Below are 19,925 nucleotides of genomic sequence, written 5' to 3'. Positions count from 1 at the left end.
AGTGCAGACATGAAAACTGCCAATCAAGTGGAGAAGGCTTCATCTAAAGCAAGGCAGATGATGGGATGTATCAGTAGAAGCTTTGTCAGCAAGAAGCCTGAAGTCATAATGCCATTGTACAGAACCATGGTGAGACCTCATCTGGAATACTGTGTACAATTCTGGAGGCCACATTACCGTAAAGATGTGCTTAGAATCGAATCGGTTCAACGGATGGCCACCAGGAGGATCTCGGGGCTAAAGGGTCTCTCGTACGAGGAGAGACTAAACAAACTACAGCTCTACACTCTAGAAGAACGTAGGGAGAGGGGAGACATGATTGAGACATTTAAATACATCACGGGACGTATCGAGGTGGAAGATGATATCTTCTTTCTCAGGGGACCCTCTGCCACTAGAGGGCATCCGCTCAAACTCAGAGGCGGGAAATTTCATAGCGACATCAGGAAGTATTTCTTCACAGAAAGAGTGGTTGACCGTTGGAATGAGCTTCCAACGCAGGTGATCGAGGCCAGCAGCGTGCTGGACTTTAAGAATAAATGGGATACCTATGTGGGATCCCTACGAGGGTCAAACTGGAATATCGGTCGCTAGGTATAGACTTAAGAGGATGGGTCAGTAGGGTGGGCAGACTTGATGGGCTATAGCCCTTTTCTGCCGTCATCTTCTATGTTTCTATGTTTCCCTAGTGGTTATAGTGTCATAGAAAGTGTTTTATAGTTGGAATTACTGTGAGAATGGCAGCTTTTTACATCCTTTCCAATGACATGAATGGTTAAAATCTGATTTTATGTTTGTAGCTCCGCCCACGTGTGCAGGTGGGCCGCGAGACCCCCAGAACATATCACCCCAGGTAGTGAGGGATCTGCATACCAAGTTTCGTTCAAATCGGTCAAGCCGTTTTTGAATTACTGTGAGAATGGCAGCTTTTTACATTTTTTCCATTGACATGAATGGGTGAAATCTGATTTTCTGTTTGTAGCTCCGCCCACGTGTGCAGGTGGGCCGCGAGACCCCCAGAACATATCACCCCAGGTAGTTGGAATTACTGTGAGAATGGAAGCTTTTTACATTTTTTCCATTGACATGAATGGGTGAAATCCGATTTCCTGTTTGTAGCTCCACCCACGTGTGCAGGTGGGCTGCGAGACCCCCCAGAACATATCACCCCAGGTAGTGAGGGATCTGCATACCAAGTTTCGTTCAAATCGGTCAAGCCGTTTTTGAATTACTGTGAGAATGGCAGCTTTTTACATTTTTTCCATTGACATGAATGGGTGAAATGTGATTTTCTGTTTGTAGCTCCGTCCACGTGTGCAGGTGGGCTGCGAGACCCCCAGAACATATCACCCCAGGTAGTGAGGGATATGCATACCAAGTTTCGTTCAAATCGGTCAAGCCGTTTTTGAATTACTGTGAGAATGGCAGCTTTTTACATTTTCTCCATTGACATGAATGGGTGAAATCTGATTTTCTGTTTATAGCTCCGCCCATGTGTGTAGGTGGGCCGCGAGACCCCCAGAACATATCATCCCAGGTAGTGAGGGATCTGCATACCAAGTTTCGTTCAAATCGGTCAAGCCGTTTTTGCATGATCGCGGCACATACACACACACATACATACCGTGTTTCCCCCATTATAGGACCTCCTCCTTTAGTAAGACACCCCCCTTTTTTTCCCCACCTGGGAAATATAAGGCCCCCCCCCGAAAATAAGGCACTATTTGGCAAGCACCCCCACAGCCTCCCGACCACCCCCATCATGTAGAAGCTCCTACCGATGTCCTGCTGCTTCCTCTTGGCGATCCCGACACGATCGGGGCAAGAGGGAGCTCAAGCCCTCTTGCCCCAGCCAACCGCGGCACCCCCGACACGATCGGGGCAAGAGGGAGCCCAAGCCCTCTTGCCCCCCCCGACTCCCCGACACTATCGGGGCAAAAGGGAGCCCAAGCCCTCTTGCCCCGCCGACTCCCCAACTCCCCGACAATATCGGGCCAGGAGGGAGCCCAAGTCCTCCTGGCCCTGGCGACCCCTCCCCCCCCCGCTAGTTGTTCGGGCCAGGAGGGAGCCCAAACCCTCCTGGCCACGGCGACCCCCTACCCCCATCCCGCACTACATTACGGGCAGGAGGGATCCCAGGCCCTCCTGCCCTCGACGCAAACCCCCCTCCCTCCAACGACCGCCCCCCCAAGAACCTCCGACCGCCCCCCCAGCCGACACGAGACCCCCCTTCCCCGTACCTTTCTGTAGTTGGCCGGACAGACGGGAACCAAACCCGCCTGTCCGACAGGCAGCCAACAACAGAATGAGGCCGGATTGGCCCATCCATCCCAAAGCTCCGCCTACTGGTGGGGCCTAAGGCGCCTGGGCCAATCAGAATAGGCCCGGGAGCCTTAGGTCCCACCTGGGGGCGTGGCCTGAGGCACATGGGCCCAACCCGACCATGTGCCAAAGGCCCCGCCCCCTGGAGGGACCTAAGGCTCCCGGGCCTATTCTGATTGGCCCAGGCGCATTAGGCCCCACCAGTAGGCGAGCTTTGGGACGGATGGGCCAATCCGGCTTCATTCCGTCGTTGGCTGCCTGCCGGACAGGCGGGTTTGGATCCCGTCTGTCCGGCCAACTACAGAAAGGTACGGGGAAGGGGGGTGGGGTGGGGGTGTCGTGGGGGTCGGCCAGGGGGGTCACGGGTCGGCTGGGGGGGCGGTCGGAGGTTCTTGGGGGGGCGGTCGTTGGTGGGAGGGGGGTTTGCGTCGAGGGCAGGAGGGCCTGGGATCCCTCCTGCCCGTAATGTAGTGTGGGGTGGGGGTAGGGGGTCGCCGTGGCCAGGAGGGTTTGGGCTCCCTCCTGGCCCAAACAACTAGCGGGGGGGGGGGCGCCAGGGCCAGGAGGACTTGGGCTCCCTCCTGGCCCGAACAACTAGCGGGGGGGGGTCGCCAGGGCCAGGAGGACTTGGTCTCCCTCCTGGCCCGATATTGTCGGGGAGTTGGGGAGTCGGCGGGGCAAGAGGGCTTGGGCTCCCTTTTGCCCCGATCGTGTCGGGGAGTAAGAGGGCTTGAGCTCCCTCTTGCCCCGATCGTGTCGGGGGTGCCGCGGTTGGTTGGGGCAAGAGGGCTTGAGCTCCCTCTTGCCCCGATCGTGTTGGGGGTGCCGCGGTTGGCTGGGGCAAGAGGGCTTGAGCTCCCTCTTGCCCCGATTGTGTCGGGGAGTCGGGGGGCAAGTGGGTTTGAGCTCCCTCTTGCCCCGATCATGTCGGGGAGTCGGGACCGCCAGGAGGTAGCAGCAGGACACCGGTATAAGCTTGTACATGATGGGGGGGGGGGGGGTCGGGAAGCTGTGGGGGTGCGAACGGTCCTTCAGGATGGGGGTGGGGGTGGGAGTACGTGCGAGCGGTCCTTCGGGGTGGGGGTGCGAGCGGTCCTGGGGGGGGGTGAATCGGATGTCGGGGGGGGGCATCAGGCTTTCAGGGTGGGGACAGGACTTCAAGGGGGAGAGGAGAGTTGGGGCGGGCGAAAGGAGAGTCGGACGGCGACGGGAGAGTCGAGCAGCATGCGCGGTATACGGGTGTGCGCGGTATATAAAAATTTCTGTACATAAATTTGTGTTTTTCGCGCGCTATACCCGTGTGCGCGTTTTACACGGGTGCGCATTATCTACGTGAAAATACGGTACTTGTAGTGATACTGTACATAGTGATGCTGCCATCTAGTGTTTTAAAAGCAAACTGCAAATCTGTATATGATCTGTACGGTATGTGGAGGATGCTGTTTTCTAACAGATTTGAAAGCTGATTTCAAGTTCAAACTTTACAAGTGTACATTTACCGTGTTACAGACACATTTCCAAAAACGTTAGCTTGCCATGTAAAAGGTAAATAAAAATTGGCATGCAAATCCTTTAAACCAGATTGTTAACTGTAAAATCAAAAATCTGGTTTAAAAGGATTTGCATGCCAATTTTTATTTACCTTTTACATGGCAAGCTAACGTTTTTCTCTCCATACTGTTAAGATGGTAACCACCCATCCCCCTGATTCTCTTGTGCCATTTTGATTCCCCCCTCTGATGCCCTCTGTATCATTTTAAAAGATCAAGTTTCAAGTTTCAAGTTTATTAGATTTTAATATACCGACCATCAAGCAAATATCTGGACGGTTTACATTGGATTTAAAAAATTTACAGGTAATAGTAGAAACAATTGAGAAAAAATAAAAAAACAAAAGATATTAAATAAATTAAATAATGTATAGTGAACATTAACGACAATAACAAGACAGACTTGACAGTGAGGAGAGAGGGAATGGATGTAAAGTTACATTGTAAGTAAGAAAAGGAGAAAGAGGGATTAAGAAGAAACATGTTGGATGGGGATAAGATATATTGAATGTTTAAAAGAGCAAAATTAGATAGAAAAGAAATTGAGAGGATAGATATTAAGTGGAACAGAATGCTTTTCGAAATAAGAAAGTTTTAAAGTTTTTCTTTAATTTGTCTAGGTTTTGTTCGTCACGAATTGGTTGTGGAAGGGAGTTCCACTATGTCGGGGCAGTTACTGCGAAGTTTATTTTGCGTGTGTAATAAAATTCTTTTATTGACGGAATCAACAAGAGATTTCGATTTGAAGATCTTAGAGTTCGAGTAGAGCACTGAGGGATAAGAAGTTTGTGAAGAAATAATGGCAGTTGAGAAGATCACCCCCCCCACCCCACCCAGGATACCCTAGTGCCATTTTTTATTCTTTTACCCTTAGGCATGGCCACAAAAAGGAAAAGCTACTCTGTGGAGTACAAGAGGAGAATCGTGGAAGATTCTTGGGGCCAAAATCTTGCTGCTTTCTGCAAAGAAAAAATGTTGAATATACGATTGCTCCACAAGTGGCGAGCAGAGTATGGTAAACTAGTTGAACAAGTGGAAAAGGGAAATTCTAACAAACGCAAGTGTGGATCAGGTCGGAAACCAATATTTTCTGAGCTGGAAGATCTGATTTGTGAATGGGTTGTTGACAGGAGAACAAAGGCTTTGGTTGTGAATAGGGCTCATATTCAAGAATTCGCCCTTGCAATGGCGCCACAGTTTAACATAGCCTCTGAAAATTTCAAAGCATCACAACACTGGCTGGATAATTTCCTTCAGAGAAGTGAATTGTCTTTAAGAAGATCCACGACATTGTTTAGGCTGGAAGATGTTCAAGTGATTAAGCGAGCACTTGCATTCAAGTCCTTTATTGATGAGATTGACTTCTCTAAATACAAGCTTTCCAACATGATTGCTATGGATGAAACTGCAGTGTTTATGGGCCAATCATCTCAAACAACAATTGAACAGCGGGGTGCCTCCTCAGTGTACATTCCCTCCACTGCTTATGAAAGTGCACGTGCGACCTGTATTTTGGCAATTCGTCTGGATGGCACTAAAGTCCTACCTCTAATAATTTCTAAGGGCAAGAAGGAAAAGATTGAACGTGTTTCAGGAATTTTTGTCCTTGAAACTGAAAAAGCCTGGGCCACACAAGCTGTTATAAGAAAGTGGGTAGATTTAATGCTGCCACTTGTTATGCGAGGAGGTCAAAGAGGTCTGCTAGTCTGGGATGCAGCTAGCACTCACCGTGCTAAAGATATGAAGTCATTTCTTCATGAAAGAAAAATAGATCAAATAATGATTCCTGCGGGAATGACGGCCTATCTCCAGACCCTTGATATTGCAATCAACAAGCCATTCAAGGACAATCTGCGCATGGAAATTAATGACTACATTGAAAATAAAATGGAGAGAAATCAGCGTGGAAACTTTGTGAAACCTAAACTGCAAGAGGTTGTGACTTGGGTGAAGAATTCATGGGATAAAATCACTGACAGTTGCATTGAACATGCATTACGAGCAGGCTACCTTGATAAGAAGTACTCATTTGAGGACACTGCTATTACTAAACATGAGAGATTTGGTCCACTGATTGTGAAAGAAATGGAGTCCCAAGTAATTGACCTGGAACCTCAGGGTGTGAGTTATTATGATGATGTTCCAGAAGATGATGATGATTGTCATTGATTAAATGTGTAAATGTATCATACTGTAAACTGTTATACAGTAAATGTTTTTCTGGTTTGTGATACAGTTTTTTCTGGTTTGTGATACAGCTTTTCTGGTTTGTGATGACCTGTACCATATACAGGTAATAAATGTCTTTTTTTCAGCAATAAATGTGTACTGTATTCTTCTTCATGGAAAAATAAGACATCCCCCTGAAAATAAGACCTTGTGCATATTTTGGAGATTTTAAAAATATAAGACAGTGTCATATATTCGGGGAAACAGGGTACATACATACATACACACATACATACCTCCGATTTTATATATATAGATATACAGTAAGCAGTGGATATCCCCAAGCCATCTCTATAAAACTGCTTGGCTGAAACAACCATCTTGTCTAGAATAGGATTCTAGATAGTAGTGAGATGTAAAGGTGTGAATTGAGGACCAAGCAGCTGCTTTGCAAATATCTTCAATGAGAGTGGAATGCAAAAAAGCCACTGATACTGCCATAGCTCAGACTTTGTGTGCTGTAACACATCCCTCGAGCTGCAGTCCAGCCTAAGCATAGCAGAAGGAAATGCAGGCTACTAACCATGTGGAAATAGTTTGCTTGGTTACAGGTAGACCCAACCTGTTAGGGTCAAAGGAGATGAACAGCTGAGGTGAAGACCTGTATGGCTTAGTCCTTTGTAAATAGTAAGCCAAAGCACTCTGTATGAAGAGCTGTTTCTCCAGGGTGAGAATAAGGCTTTGGAAAGAAGACAGGAAGTACAATAGATTGATTGAGATGAAATTATGTGACTACTTTGAGGCAATAGGTACCAAGTTGTTAGGTGCAGAGATTTCAGATTGAGATATAAAAGAGATCCTTGACTCTGAGTGAGTAGAGATGGAAAGATCTGCAATGGAATTAGATCCTTAGTCGAAGTAGAAATGATAACCAAGCCTGTCTGGGTCACCGAAGACCTATTAGGATCATGGTGGCTGATTCTCATTTGAGTTTGACTAACATCTTCAGAACTAGAGGGATTAGCAGAAACTTGTGTGACCAATACAGAAGGATAGCATCCGCCTCCAGATGATGAAGAGAGTACTATCTGGAGCAGAATTGAGGCAACTTGTGATTGTGGGGAGACACAAACAGGTTTATCTGAGGAGTCCCCCCATAGTGAGAAGATGTGGCATAAGACCTTGGAGTTAAAGTCCACTCGTGTGGTCTAAGAAATCTGCTGCGGTTGTTGGCTAGAGCATTCTGTTTCTCTTGTACATATATGGCTTTGAGATATATGTTTCAAAGAATTGCCTAGGTCCAAATGTGCTTGGCTTCTTGACACAAAATAAGAGAGCCTATTCTTCCCTGGTTGTTGTTGTAATACATAGCTACTTGATTGTCTATGCAAACAAGGAGGACTTGATTTGTAATATAATCTTGAAACGTTTCAGAGCATTGCGAATTGCTCGCAGCTCTAATAGATTGATGTGGAATGTCTTCTCTTGAGCAGACCACAGTCCCTGAATCTTGAGGCAGTCTAGGTGAGCTCCACAAGCATTCATGAATGCATCCATCGTATTTTGTGATGTGGAGGAATGTGAAACAGCAAACCCCTGGAGAGATCTGTCAGATTCAACCATAGAACATGACGGAGAGATTGAAGAAGAGGTGAGGTGACTGATTCGTTGAGATAAAGAATCCACGAACCGAGACCATTGAGATGTTAGGCTGCACCAAGCTGACCTGAGATGAAGTTGGGCGAAGGGAGTTACATGAACTGTGGACACCATGTGACCCATGAGATGCATCATTTGTCTTGCTAAGATGTTTGTAGAGTGGACACATGATTGCAAAGATGAAGCAAAATGTTTTGTCTTTGTTGGGGTAGGAAAGCCCGGAGAAGAGTAGTGTTGAGCACAGCTCCTATGAACTCCAACACTTGAGAGGGTTGAAGATGAGACTTTGAAAAGTTGTCTCGAACCCTAGAAGCTGGAGAAAAGCTATGGTCACCTGAGTTGCTGAATGTACCTACTGAGGTGATGCAACCTTTATCAACTGTCGTCCAGATATGGAAATACTTAAAATCCACAAGTCCGGAGGGTTGCTGCTACCATCACCAGACACTCTGTGAACACTCTTGGAGATGAAGTAAGGCCGAATGGCAGAACTTTGAACTGGAAGTGCTGATGATCTACATGAAAACAAAGAAACTTTCTGTGATCTGGGTGTATGGATATGTGCATACTGTTTAGGCCTCTGAGGTCAGGAGAGCATAGCCAACCACTTCGTTCTAGAAGTGGGTATATGGTTCACAGGGATAACATGCAAAACTTTTCTTTGACTAAATATTTGTTGAGGGCTCAGAGGTCGAGAATGGAACAAAGACCGCCTATCTTCTTTGGAATTAGGAAATACCTGGAGTAGAACCCCTGATTTTTCTGGAAAGGGGATACTACTTTTATGGCATTTAGTTGAAGCAGAGCTTTGATTTCCTGAAGAAGGGATATCTATTGAGATGTGAAAAAGGACTCTCTTGGAGGGTTGTTTGGCGGAATGGTGATGAAATGAAGAGAATAACCCTCTCCTGAATGACTTTGATGACCCAGGTGTCTGTGGTAAAGAGAGTCTAGCATTGATGATATAAAAAGTCGGCTTCTGATGGGTTGTGAAGGTGGCTGAGATTGGGGTATTGTGTCTATGCTCTCTAGAAGCATGTCAAAAAGACTGAGCTGGCTTCTGAGGAGCAGAAGTCGGAGTTTTCTGAGGCTTTTGCGATTTCTACCTCTTCTGTGTGTGTGTGTGTGGGGGGGGTTCGAAGAGGATGAGGTTGTTGGATAATGCCTCTTGTAGGAAGAGGAAGCAGGTCTCTGAGAAGATTTAGATGGCTGAATCTTAGTCTTGGATCCAGTTAAGGTGTTCCAGCTTTGTTCAGGCCGGGCAAGTCTTTGGGTAGCATCCTCATCCTTTTCCCCAAATGGTTCTTCACCAAGGAATGTTTGCTAAATGATCTTGAACACGGAGAGAAAGTCCAGCTCGTTAAGAAGGCAGGAGACAACGGAGCAGCGTGCACTGTAAGAAGTTTATTTTTATTTAATTAAAAGCAGCAGGGGAGGCTAACTTAGTCGCAGGCAGCGTGGGGTAGGCGAGAGGTAGCTCCGCCCACCCCCAGTGCGTCATCAGAACCGCGACTCAGCTCCCCCTTAAAGGGGAGAGCGCCAACGGCGCACGGCGAAGGCGAGCGGCAAAGGCGCTCACCTTAGCGAGAGCGCCTTTGCGAAGACGCCAAGAAAGTGCCAGGAAGCAAGGCCAAGAAATTATCAAATTAGTTAATCCTAAAACTAAGTAGTAATTTGTCATACAAACTTGTGCGGTTGGTTGAGACAAAGGGAGGACAACTAATTTGGTAGGAGGACTTGTAGGTACTTACTGGCACAGAGGGTTAACACATACATCACACATACAGCACAGGCAGGTCGGAGGAGGAACCGGTTATGAGCACCTACGGAAACCAGAAGATGAGCTTTCCAGTCTTCTGCACCAGCTGCAGTATGTATGAGTACCTCCCCTCGGGGACTATGGCATATATTTGCAGTCGGTGCAGGGAGCTGAAAAGCCTGAAACAGCAAGTCTGGTTGCTGGAAGGAACGGTGAAGGAACTAGAAGAACTTCTCATCAATAAAGAGGTAAATCGCACGCAGGAGAGGTTGATTGTGGAGTCCAGCACTAGTGATGTGATTGAAGAATTGGAGAGATACATTGAAGATGCCCACCAGCAGATTGTGGAGACCCCGGGCTTGAGATCTGCGACCGAACAACCCAGGAGGGAGGAATAATTGAAGAAGAAAGTGGCACCAATACAATCAGCACAGACGAAAGACCATCTCAGGATGTGACACAGAAGAAAGAAGATATGACTTACGCTGAGGATACGGACTTAAGACCCCCGAGGAACCTCCAACTAAAGAAGATTGGGATTATAGTCGGAGATTCTATAATAAGAAATGTGGACAGCCACATTGCAGGAGGAAGGGAGGATAGACTGGTCACCTGCCTGCCTGGAGCAAGAGTGAAGGATGTGGCCAGCAGGATTACCAGGATTATAGATGGAGCAGGAGGAAAGGATACTGCAGTGCTTATCCACATGGGAACCAATGATGTATGCGGACGGAAGTATGACAGGGAAGTAATGAAGGACCAGCTTCGCTCACTTGGAAGGCAGTTGAAGGTCAGGGAGGTGAAGGTGGCTTTCTCGGAAATCCTTCCGGTACCGAGAGCGGACGCAATGAGACAGGACGAACTGAGAGCTGTGAACACCTGGATGAGGCGTTGGTGCGAAGAGGAGGGTTTAGACTTCGTGCGAAACTGGACAACATTTTGGGGAAGAAGCAGGTTCTATAGAAAGGACGGACTACACCTCGCCAAACAGGGAGCGAGAGTCCTGGCTGAGAACATAAAGAAGTCCATTGAAAAGACTTTAAACTAGAGATCAGGAGAAAGCCGACAGTCGACAATCGGTCGATGGCCCGGACACCAGGATATCCTGAGGAGGCATCTTCAAGCAAGCACACTGATATAGGGCAAGAACATGAGGACACTACAAGAGCCAAGGAAAAAGATCAAATGGATACGAAAAAGGATGGGAGAACCACTAAATCCAGTAAATAGAAACATAGAAAAAAGCAGAAGAAAAGGGCTATAGCCCACCAAGTCTGCCCATTCCAAGTATCCCCTCCCCTGAATTACTCCCTTAAAGATCCCACGTGAGTATCCCATTTTCTCTTAAAATCTGTCACGCTGCTGGCCTTTATCACCTGGAGTGGGAGTCTGTTCCAATGATCCAGCACGAATAAATCAGCACAAACAGAAATTAAATGTATGTACACGAATGCCAGAAGCTTAGGAAACAAAATGGGCGAGCTGGAAGAATTAGCAAAAAGAAAACAACTGGGTATCATAGGAACAACAGAAACATGGTGGAATGAAGAGAATGAATGGGACACGGCGTTGAAAGGATATAAACTCTACAGAAGAGATAGGATTGGGCAAAAAGAGGGAGGTATTGCCCTGTATGTCCAAGAAGAAATAGAGTCTGTTAGAGAAGGAGAGACAGAAGCAAATGGTAAACTAGAGTCACTCTGGATAAAGATTCCTGGACAAAAGGAAGCAGACACACAAATTGGACTTTATTATCGACTCCTGGGACAGACTGAAGAAATAGACCAGGAAATGATGGAGGAAATTAATCGTAGGTGTAAATCGGGAAATACGACGATCATGGGAGACTTCAACTTTCCGGGGATCAACTAGAAATTGGCAACATCAAACTGCGGAAGGGAGTTGAAATTCCTTGAAATGTTAGGAGACTGCTTCCTTGAACAAATGGTAGGAGAACCAACAAGAGGAAATGCAATCCTGGACTTGATCATAAATGGCATTACTGGTAGGGCAGCAGATGTAGAAGTTACGGCCCCGCTAGGGACAAGTGATCACAATATGATCAATTTTACCATTGGCATCAGAAGGGAGAAACCAATTAAAACTGGAACCACGACCTTTAACTTCAAAAGAGGGAATTACGACAGCATGAGAACTATGGTTAGAAAAAGGCTCAAGAAGGGCAAAGCGGACATCCAAACAGTTGATCAAGCATGGTATCTACTGAAAAACACCATCACAGAAGTACAGAATCTTCACATACCAAAGATATCCAAAGGAAGGCGAAAAAAGAACAAAGGAGAACCAGCCTGGTTATCCAAAGAAGTGAAAGATGCAGTGAGGGAGAAGAGGAACTCGTTTAAAAAATGGAAATGAGAAAAAACGACGGAAGCCTGGAACTGTCACAAAATCGACCAAAAAAAGTGTCAAAAAGTGTCATAAAGTGGTAAGAGACGTCAAAAAAGTCTATGAGGAAAAGATAGCGCATGAAGCCAAAAACTTCAAGCCTTTTTTTAGATATATAAAAGGAAAGAAACCAGCAAGAGAGGCAGTGGGCCCTCTCGACGACCAGGGAACGAAAGGGTCAATTAAAGAGGACAAACAGGTTGCCGATAGGTTAAATTCATTCTTTGCCTCAGTCTTTACAAACGAGGACATTACAACAGTGCCAACCACAGGGAAGATATTCACTGGGGGCATAGAGGAAAGCCTCACAACAGTTAATGTGACGTTGGACATGATATACTTTCAGATTGACAAACTAAAAAGTGACAAATCCCCTGGACCGGATGAAATTCACCCAAGAGTATTAAAGGAACTTAAGGTGGAAATTGGCGAATTATTACAATCTGTAGCTAATATGTCCATTAGAATTGGGCAAATACCAGAAGACTGGAGGATAGCAAATGTCATCCCAATTTTCAAAAAAGGATCAAGAGGTGATCCAGGAAACTACCGACCTGTGAGCCTCACATCGGTTCCAGGGAAGATAATCGAAACACTGATAAAAGATAACATTGTACAACATTTGGAGGATCACAATTTAATAAGGGCTAGTCAACACGGCTTCAGAAAAGGGAAGTCATGTTTGACAAATTTACTACAATTCTTTGAGAAAGTGAACAAACAATTGGACAGTGGAGATCCAGTGGATATAATTTACTTGGACTTCCAGAAAGCGTTTGACAAGGTCCCACATGCAAGGCTTATGAGGAAACTACTAAGCCATGGAATAAGAGGAGAAGTGCACAGATGGATCGGCAAATGGCTAGAAACAGAAGGCAGAGGGTTAGCATAAATGGGAAATTCTCGGATTGGGAGAAAGTGACTAGCGGCGTGCCCCAGGGCTCGGTTCTTGGGCCTATCTTGTTCAATATTTTTATAAACGACCTAGAAGAGGAAACAACATGCAATATAATAAAGTTTGCAGATGATACAAAACTATGTCGGGCGGTTGGCTCTCAAAGGGACTGCGAGGACCTCCAGAAAGATTTGAACCAGCTGGAAATGTGGGCGACAAAGTGGCAGGTGAACTTTAACATAAACAAATGCAAGGTGATGCATCTAGGAAGGAAAAACAAAGAACACGAGTATAAGATGTTGGGGGTGACATTAGCAAAATGCGAACAAGAAAAGGACTTGGGGGTACTGATTGACTACAATGTGCGGCGGTGGCGAAGAAAGCAAACAGGATTTTAGGCATAATTAAGAAGGGGATCACGAGTAGATCGGAAGATGTCATAATGCCACTTTATAGAACAATGGTCAGACCGCACTTAGAATATTGTGCCCAACACTGGTCTCCATACCTCAAGAGGGATATAACTCTGTTGGAGAAAGTGCAGAGGCGAGCCACGAAACTTGTCAAAGGAATGGAGCATTTGAGCTACAAAGAACGACTCAGGAAACTGGGATTGTTTACCCTCGAGAAGAGAAGACTGAGAGGGGATTTGATAGAGACTTTTAAAATATTAAAAGGATTTGATATAATAGACCAAGAAGCAGCATTGCTAACATTTTCTGATGTGACCCGGACAAGAGGTCATAGCCTGAAACAGAGGGCAGCAGGTTCAGGACAAATGTCAGGAAGTTCTGTTTCACACAGCGAGTGGTGGGTGCTTGGAATGCACTCCCGGAGGAGGTTGTGGCGGAGACTACTGTACTGGGATTCAAGCGCAGGTTGGATGCACACCTTCTTGCATATCATATTGAGGGATACGGTAAAGTCGGGTCTCCAGAAAGGAGTACCTAAATGGGCTGCCGCGTGTGCGGAGCACCGGACTAGATGGACCTCGGTCTGATCCGGTGAAGGCATTTCTTATGTTCATATGTTCTTATGTCAGAGACTCATAGCCATACCAGATGTCTCATAGCAATAGACATAGCTGATGCTCTGAATGTCACATCAAAGGCATCAAAAGCTGTTCGTGCTATAAACTTTCTAGTTTGTAGGATGCTATGAATAGTTTATCAGCACTTTATGTCCACATCACCACCTGACTCCTAAACCTTCCCTCACTCACCCCTGTACAATAAGATACCTCTCACCATCTCACTCTCCACCCCAACATGCACAATAAAATCCCCTTTTAACTTAAAATACTACCCTTATCCTTTTACCCCCAATATTCCACCCCTCCCCAAGATCTGCCTAGTTTCCCGCTTTCAGTGGGAGACTCCCAATTTTGCAGAACATCTCCTGCACACCCTCTGATGAGCCAAGATCTTCCACTGAGCTGGCTCTCCTTTTAACGGCAGGAGAGGCCTTCCTAAAATATCATCTTCTGCTACTGCTGGTCCCAAGGCAGCAGGAAATTACATTTTAGGAAGGCCTCTTCTGCTGCCGCTGGGAAGGAATACTGCTAGAGTTGTTCTGGGTGGGGCTAGGTAGAGTTGCAAATGAGGTTGGGAAATTATGGGTGTAGTTATAGGCAGCACTGGGTGGAGTGTGGCAGGATAGGGGTGGGCCCTAAATCTCAGCAAATGAGAGGAACACCAGGGGGAATGATCACAGGCCTTGTCACAGTGGCATGGTGTTATAGGTGGTGCAGCATGTCTGTCCCTTGGAACTCAAGGCACAGTAGGCATAGACTCACAGCAGGTGGCACTCACAGGCCACCTGGAGACAGTTCTGGTCATCTACTTCCTCCCTGCAACTACAGGTATGATTGGCAGTGGGGTCTGGGGTTTTGGCGAATCTGTGGAAGGCAGTGGAGGGTGTGTTTGAAGTGGTTATACCTCATCTGTAGCTGCAGGTGACTGCTGATGCACACCAGAAAGGGTTCGTCCACCAGATAGCTCTGTTCTTATATGCCTACACGACTTGGATGACACCAAATATGAAGGGATGCCACACATTTTATTCTTGTGTCTCTACTACAACATATCTGTCAGCATGTTTGCAGTATCTCCCTGTAAAGAACCTCCAAAGAAGCTGCTAGAGTATCCACCAGATGTATGTGGTCATTTGACAACTTCCTAATGCCAATGCGTGGCATGCTCAGGACAGTACATGAGCGGTTGCTGTTAGGGGCAATCTGTTAGACATATCTAGAGTGAAGTGTCATCTGGTGTCAAAACAGTGAATTTTTGAATTGGAGGAAAGGATGATTTTGGTTAGTCCTGGCATGGTTGGTTGGTTGGTGCAGTCAGATTCATTAGACAGGTGCATTTGGCATATGAGGGTACAGAGTTGTCTTGCACATGGGAGCTGTGCTAGGCAGCATGCGTACAGTATGATGGTGTACTGTCCATCCAGCCAGTGGGCTGTGACCTCAGTTGTCTGCAGCTCGGTACATGTGCAGTCTATAGTGCGGTAGCTGTGTGGCTTACCCTGGTCTTAACTTGGTGGGGGGGCTTATGGGCAGTGAAGGGATCCTACCTTCCCTGGGTCTTGCAGATATTCACCCAGACCCTTCTTGCTGATAACTGTGGGACTCTGTGCTTGAAGAACTGCTGCTCGTTTTGGATAATGAGTAACTATGATTCTAACACAATGTTTTATACATCTACTATAAAAACTCACTACAGAACTGCTTTTCAGCACAGAGCACCTGCCTCAAGGAGTCAAAATCAATTTCAGTGAAACTGTTCACAAATATATACAAAAAAGTACACTATTTATTGCCTACAATATCTTAGATAGGCAGAAGAAAAATAGCTGACAAAGCAGGAATACACTGCCACAAAAAAACCTGTCAATCTCTAATGACCTTACTCACTTCAGCATTTAAATGCAGTTGCTGCAGATATTCTGGTTGCTGAAAGCCTAATGCATTTAACCGGCTATGTGTTAGCTAGCTCTGAAAACATGGAAATTCAACGCCAGTGCACAGACACCGCCCGGCATTGAATTTCCAGATTTAACATCAGCAGCGGTCAGCACAACGCTGATCATCACTAGCTAAATATTGGGCCCATATTTCTCTAAAAATATGCTTACAAGTGTTAATTTCTTCCTGCTTTGCCCATTCTTTGCATGTGTATTCATGTACATTTTAGTTCATAAGAACTCGCTTGAATATGTAAAATGCTCTTCTACATGCTTAAGTCCCTTATAAAACTGCCCCTTAATAGAACACTTACAGTATTAAATAGGGAACATGTCAACATAGCTCATCCGTAGCTCTTCTAAGGAAGAAATAAACTCTGAATGAAGATTAGATACCTTGGTAGGATCCTCTTCTGTTAGTACTGAACCTTCTTGATCATTGATTCCTACATTAGGCAGGCATGAAGTACTGTTTAAGGTTGACTCATGAATGACTTCAAAATCCTTGGCAGTTCTTCCTTCACTGTGGTTTTCTTTTTCACCCTGAGAGAACCAGGGAGTTACCATTTCTGGGGCTGACATGTGGTCACTTTCTGCCTTACAACTCAGATCCTTATAGTGCTGTAAGCTTCTGTTTGCTGTACATACTTTCTTTTTTGCATGAAAGTTCAGACCTGTTGTATTTCTTTGCTCCGAGTTCACATTCAGTATCTGAAGTTGCAAGCTAATGCATTTAGAAAGTGAAGGAGGGCTCATCTGTCTTTGAATAACTTCAGCTGTATTTATTTCGCTATTGTTGGTGAAAGCTGGATTTGTTTGATGTGTACTGGACTCCATTCTCTGAGGGGTTAAAAATCTAAAACCTCTGCTACTTGATTTTTCATTTGATGTTTTGGCATCACTAATATTCTTTCCAACTGGTAAATCTGGAGCTGGTTTATGGAACAGGAGAGCATCAGGATTAAATTCTGCTAATTTTGGGACCATGATCTTCCCAATTTTTGATGATGTTGGTGATAAAGATGGCAGGGCAATCTGCCGCTTCCTCTCATTGGTAGCTTTTGTATTCGTTAGGCTGACTTGTGACAATGTACTTTTGAAACTAGGTATAATTATGGCATTATTGCTATGGAAGTGAGCAATAGAACTTCTTTGAAGCCCTAGGGACCCAAAAGAGTGAACAGGTGATTCTGAGGCTTTTCTTAAGCATACTTGCTGCCTGCTTCCAGTGGAGGTTTCCTCATTCAATGTAACATTAGCATGAGTTCCCTGAGATGGTTGACTGAGGTTTGTGAGAACATATGCTCTTGACTGGTTGATCAAAGGCCCCATCTTGTGTTCATATCCTGCACTACATACCAAAGTTTCTTGAGCTGAAACAGATTTCTCTGCAAAGGGAAACTGAGTGAGAGAAGCTCTGAAAATTGCTTTGGTTGTGAGGTTTGTTGGCCTGCACTGGATATCCTGCAACAAAAAGTAGTTTACAATAAGCATAATAAGTTGAAAAAGCCAATCAAATGGTTTATATTATTAAAATCAATTAATGAAAAGAAACAAATATTAATTAGACCTAATATATTATTATTATTACTATTCATACAGACACAATTACTTATCAGGTTCTATGCAGGTTACAAATAAGACTTAGACAATCCCAAGGAATTACAATTAGAATAAAATAACTAATTTCAAAATGTTCCTGCTCTGTTATCACAATTCTAATATCGACTCATTTACAAAAACAGTTTTGAAACATAATTTTGCCCTCTTAAACATAAAATAATTTATCTTCAGCCTAATTACAACTGGTAAGTTATTCCATATCGATGTTGCTCAATATGAAAGCAATGATAACTGTTTTTTTTTTAATTCCGATTTTATTAACTGCTGGATACCACAAAATCATCTGACAGAATGAGCTCTACTTCCATTCAATATCTGGATACAATGGACCATACAAGCTGGTGAATTCCCATGCAAAATGTTGACTGCACATAATTTGAAAATTGCCTTGGTCTCGATGGGTAATCAATGAAGTGTAACAAAAAAAAAAAAAGAAGGGCCATCCCTCTCAAATCTTTGTACTGAGAAAATTAATCTAAGGGCTCCTTTTATCAAGGTGCGCTACGAGGGTTAGCGCGTTGGACATTTCATCACACGCTAACCCTCGCGGCAAGCCAAAAAACTAACGCCTCGTCAATGGAGGCATTAGCGACTAGCGCGGCAGGCGGTTGAACGCGTGGTGTTCCGCGCATTAACCGCCTACCGCACCTTGATAAAAGGAGCCCTAAGGGTCAAATTCTGAATGGTCTGTGATTTCTTAATGACTATCTTAGAACATCCCAAATAGACTACATTACAAATATCCATTTGAGAAAGTAACAATGATTGTATAAATCAAAGCAAAACTAGAAGGGATAGAGTAAATCAAATTAGAAGGGGGGTAGGTCATGCTATATGTTAAAGAGGGAATTGAATCAAATAAAATAAACATTTTGCATGACATAGATAGCAGTGTGGAATCCTTATGGATAGAAATTCCATGTGTGAAGGGAAGGAATATAAAGGTAGGGTTATACTACCATCTTCCGGGACAAAATGAGCAGACATATGAAGAAATGTTTTCAGAGATTAGGAAAGCTGGAGAAATGGGCAACAGTATAATGGGTGATTTCAATTACCAGAGTACTAGGAAAGAGTATGTTTAATCACTAAATTGGCAAAAAAATTCATATTCTAGAAAAGCAAAAGTATAGAACCCACCTGCAACTAACTATAAATCTACAATAAACCCAATAGTATGCAAAAGAACCACACCGCATCACACATCTCAAAAAACATGAAAAAAGAAAAGAAAGTGGAGAAAAAGCCTCAGTTCAGCTTCATAGGCTCAAAAAACTCCACTTTCAGAAATCATATCAAGACAGTCAATCAGTCATTCATGTGTCAATGGTAGCAACCTCCACTTCAAATTGCAGGGCAAGTTCAATAACCACATTAGGCACAGATCCAACAAATACAAAGCGCATGTAAAGGCAGAAAAAAAAGCAGGTACTTAGCTGCTAATCAGATCATGCCGCTCGTGCCGTAATCCCCATGAAAAACAGCACACACAAAGTGTTATAAAGGCATCTTCATTAGAGGACCCGACAAGGACTTCCATGTTTCGCCAAAGCTGCGTCAGGAGTCTTGCTTTGCCACACCCAAAAATGTCACTGCTAATGCAATTGTGCTACACAATGATGCTAGGGATTGCATTAGCAGTGACATTTTGGGATGTGGAAAAGCAAGACTCCTGATGCAGCTTCGGCGAAACATGGAAGTCCTTGTCGGGTCCTCTAATGAAGATGCCTATGTAACACTTTGTGTGTCCTGTGTGTGCTGTTTTTCATGGGGATTACGGCACGATCGGCATGATCTGATTAGCAGCTAAGTACTTGCTTTTTTTTCTGCCTTTACATGTGCTTTGTTGGATCTGTGCCTGATGTGGTTATTGAACTTGCCCTGCAATTTGAAGATTTTCGATTCTACATTCCCTAAGTGGAGGTTGCTACTGCTGACACATGAATGACTGATTGACTGTCTTGATATGATTTCTGAAAGTGGAGTTTTTTGAGCTCATGAAGCCGAACTGAGGCTTTTTCTCCACTTTCTTTTCTTTTTCATGTTTTTTGAGATGTGAATATGCTGCGGTGTGGTTCTTTTGCACACTATTGGGTTTATTGTAGATTTATAGTTAGTTGCAGGTGGGTTCTATACTTTTGCTTTTCTAGAGTATGAGTTTTTTTTGGACAATTTAGTGATTTCAATTACCCCAACACTGAATGGTTAAATGTTGCATCGGGGAGTGCTAGGGAGGTAAAATTCCTTGATGTCATAAATGACTGCTTCTTGGAGCAACTGGTCCGGTAACTGACAATAGGGAGTGCTATTTTAGATTTGGTCCTTAGTGGAATACAAGACATAGTACAGGAGTTAACTGGGTTGGGTCTGAATTTGAGCTGAGGAAATGAGGAAAATGGTTAAAAAGAAGCTATAAAGATCAGTTACAAAGATTAGGACTGTAAACCAGGCATGGATGTTATTTTAAAATACCATCGTGGAAGCTCAGACCAGATGTATTCCACGTATCAGCAAAAGTGGAAAGAAGAGGAAACGATAGCCAGCATGGTTAAAAGGTGAAGTGAAAGAGTCT

At 44.7% G+C, this 19,925-nt stretch overlaps 1 protein-coding gene across 15 annotated transcripts in view; it reads right to left on the bottom strand.

The window, feature by feature from the left end:
• The window catches only part of C2H18orf63 (chromosome 2 C18orf63 homolog), a 142,654-nt gene that overhangs the window by 28,176 nt on the left and 94,553 nt on the right, over positions 1-19,925 (bottom strand). For all 15 annotated transcript variants that reach the window (XM_033934300.1, XM_033934299.1, XM_033934302.1 and 12 more), the window contains one exon: positions 16,127-17,194. In XM_033934300.1, the coding sequence (XP_033790191.1) occupies positions 16,127-17,194 (1,068 nt within the window). The remainder of the gene's footprint in view (positions 1-16,126; positions 17,195-19,925) is intronic.

The sequence above is a fragment of the Geotrypetes seraphini genome, chromosome 2 (assembly GCF_902459505.1).
Source record: "Geotrypetes seraphini chromosome 2, aGeoSer1.1, whole genome shotgun sequence".
Classification (NCBI taxonomy): domain Eukaryota; kingdom Metazoa; phylum Chordata; class Amphibia; order Gymnophiona; family Dermophiidae; genus Geotrypetes; species Geotrypetes seraphini.
This window is presented reverse-complemented; position numbering and strand designations above follow the sequence as displayed.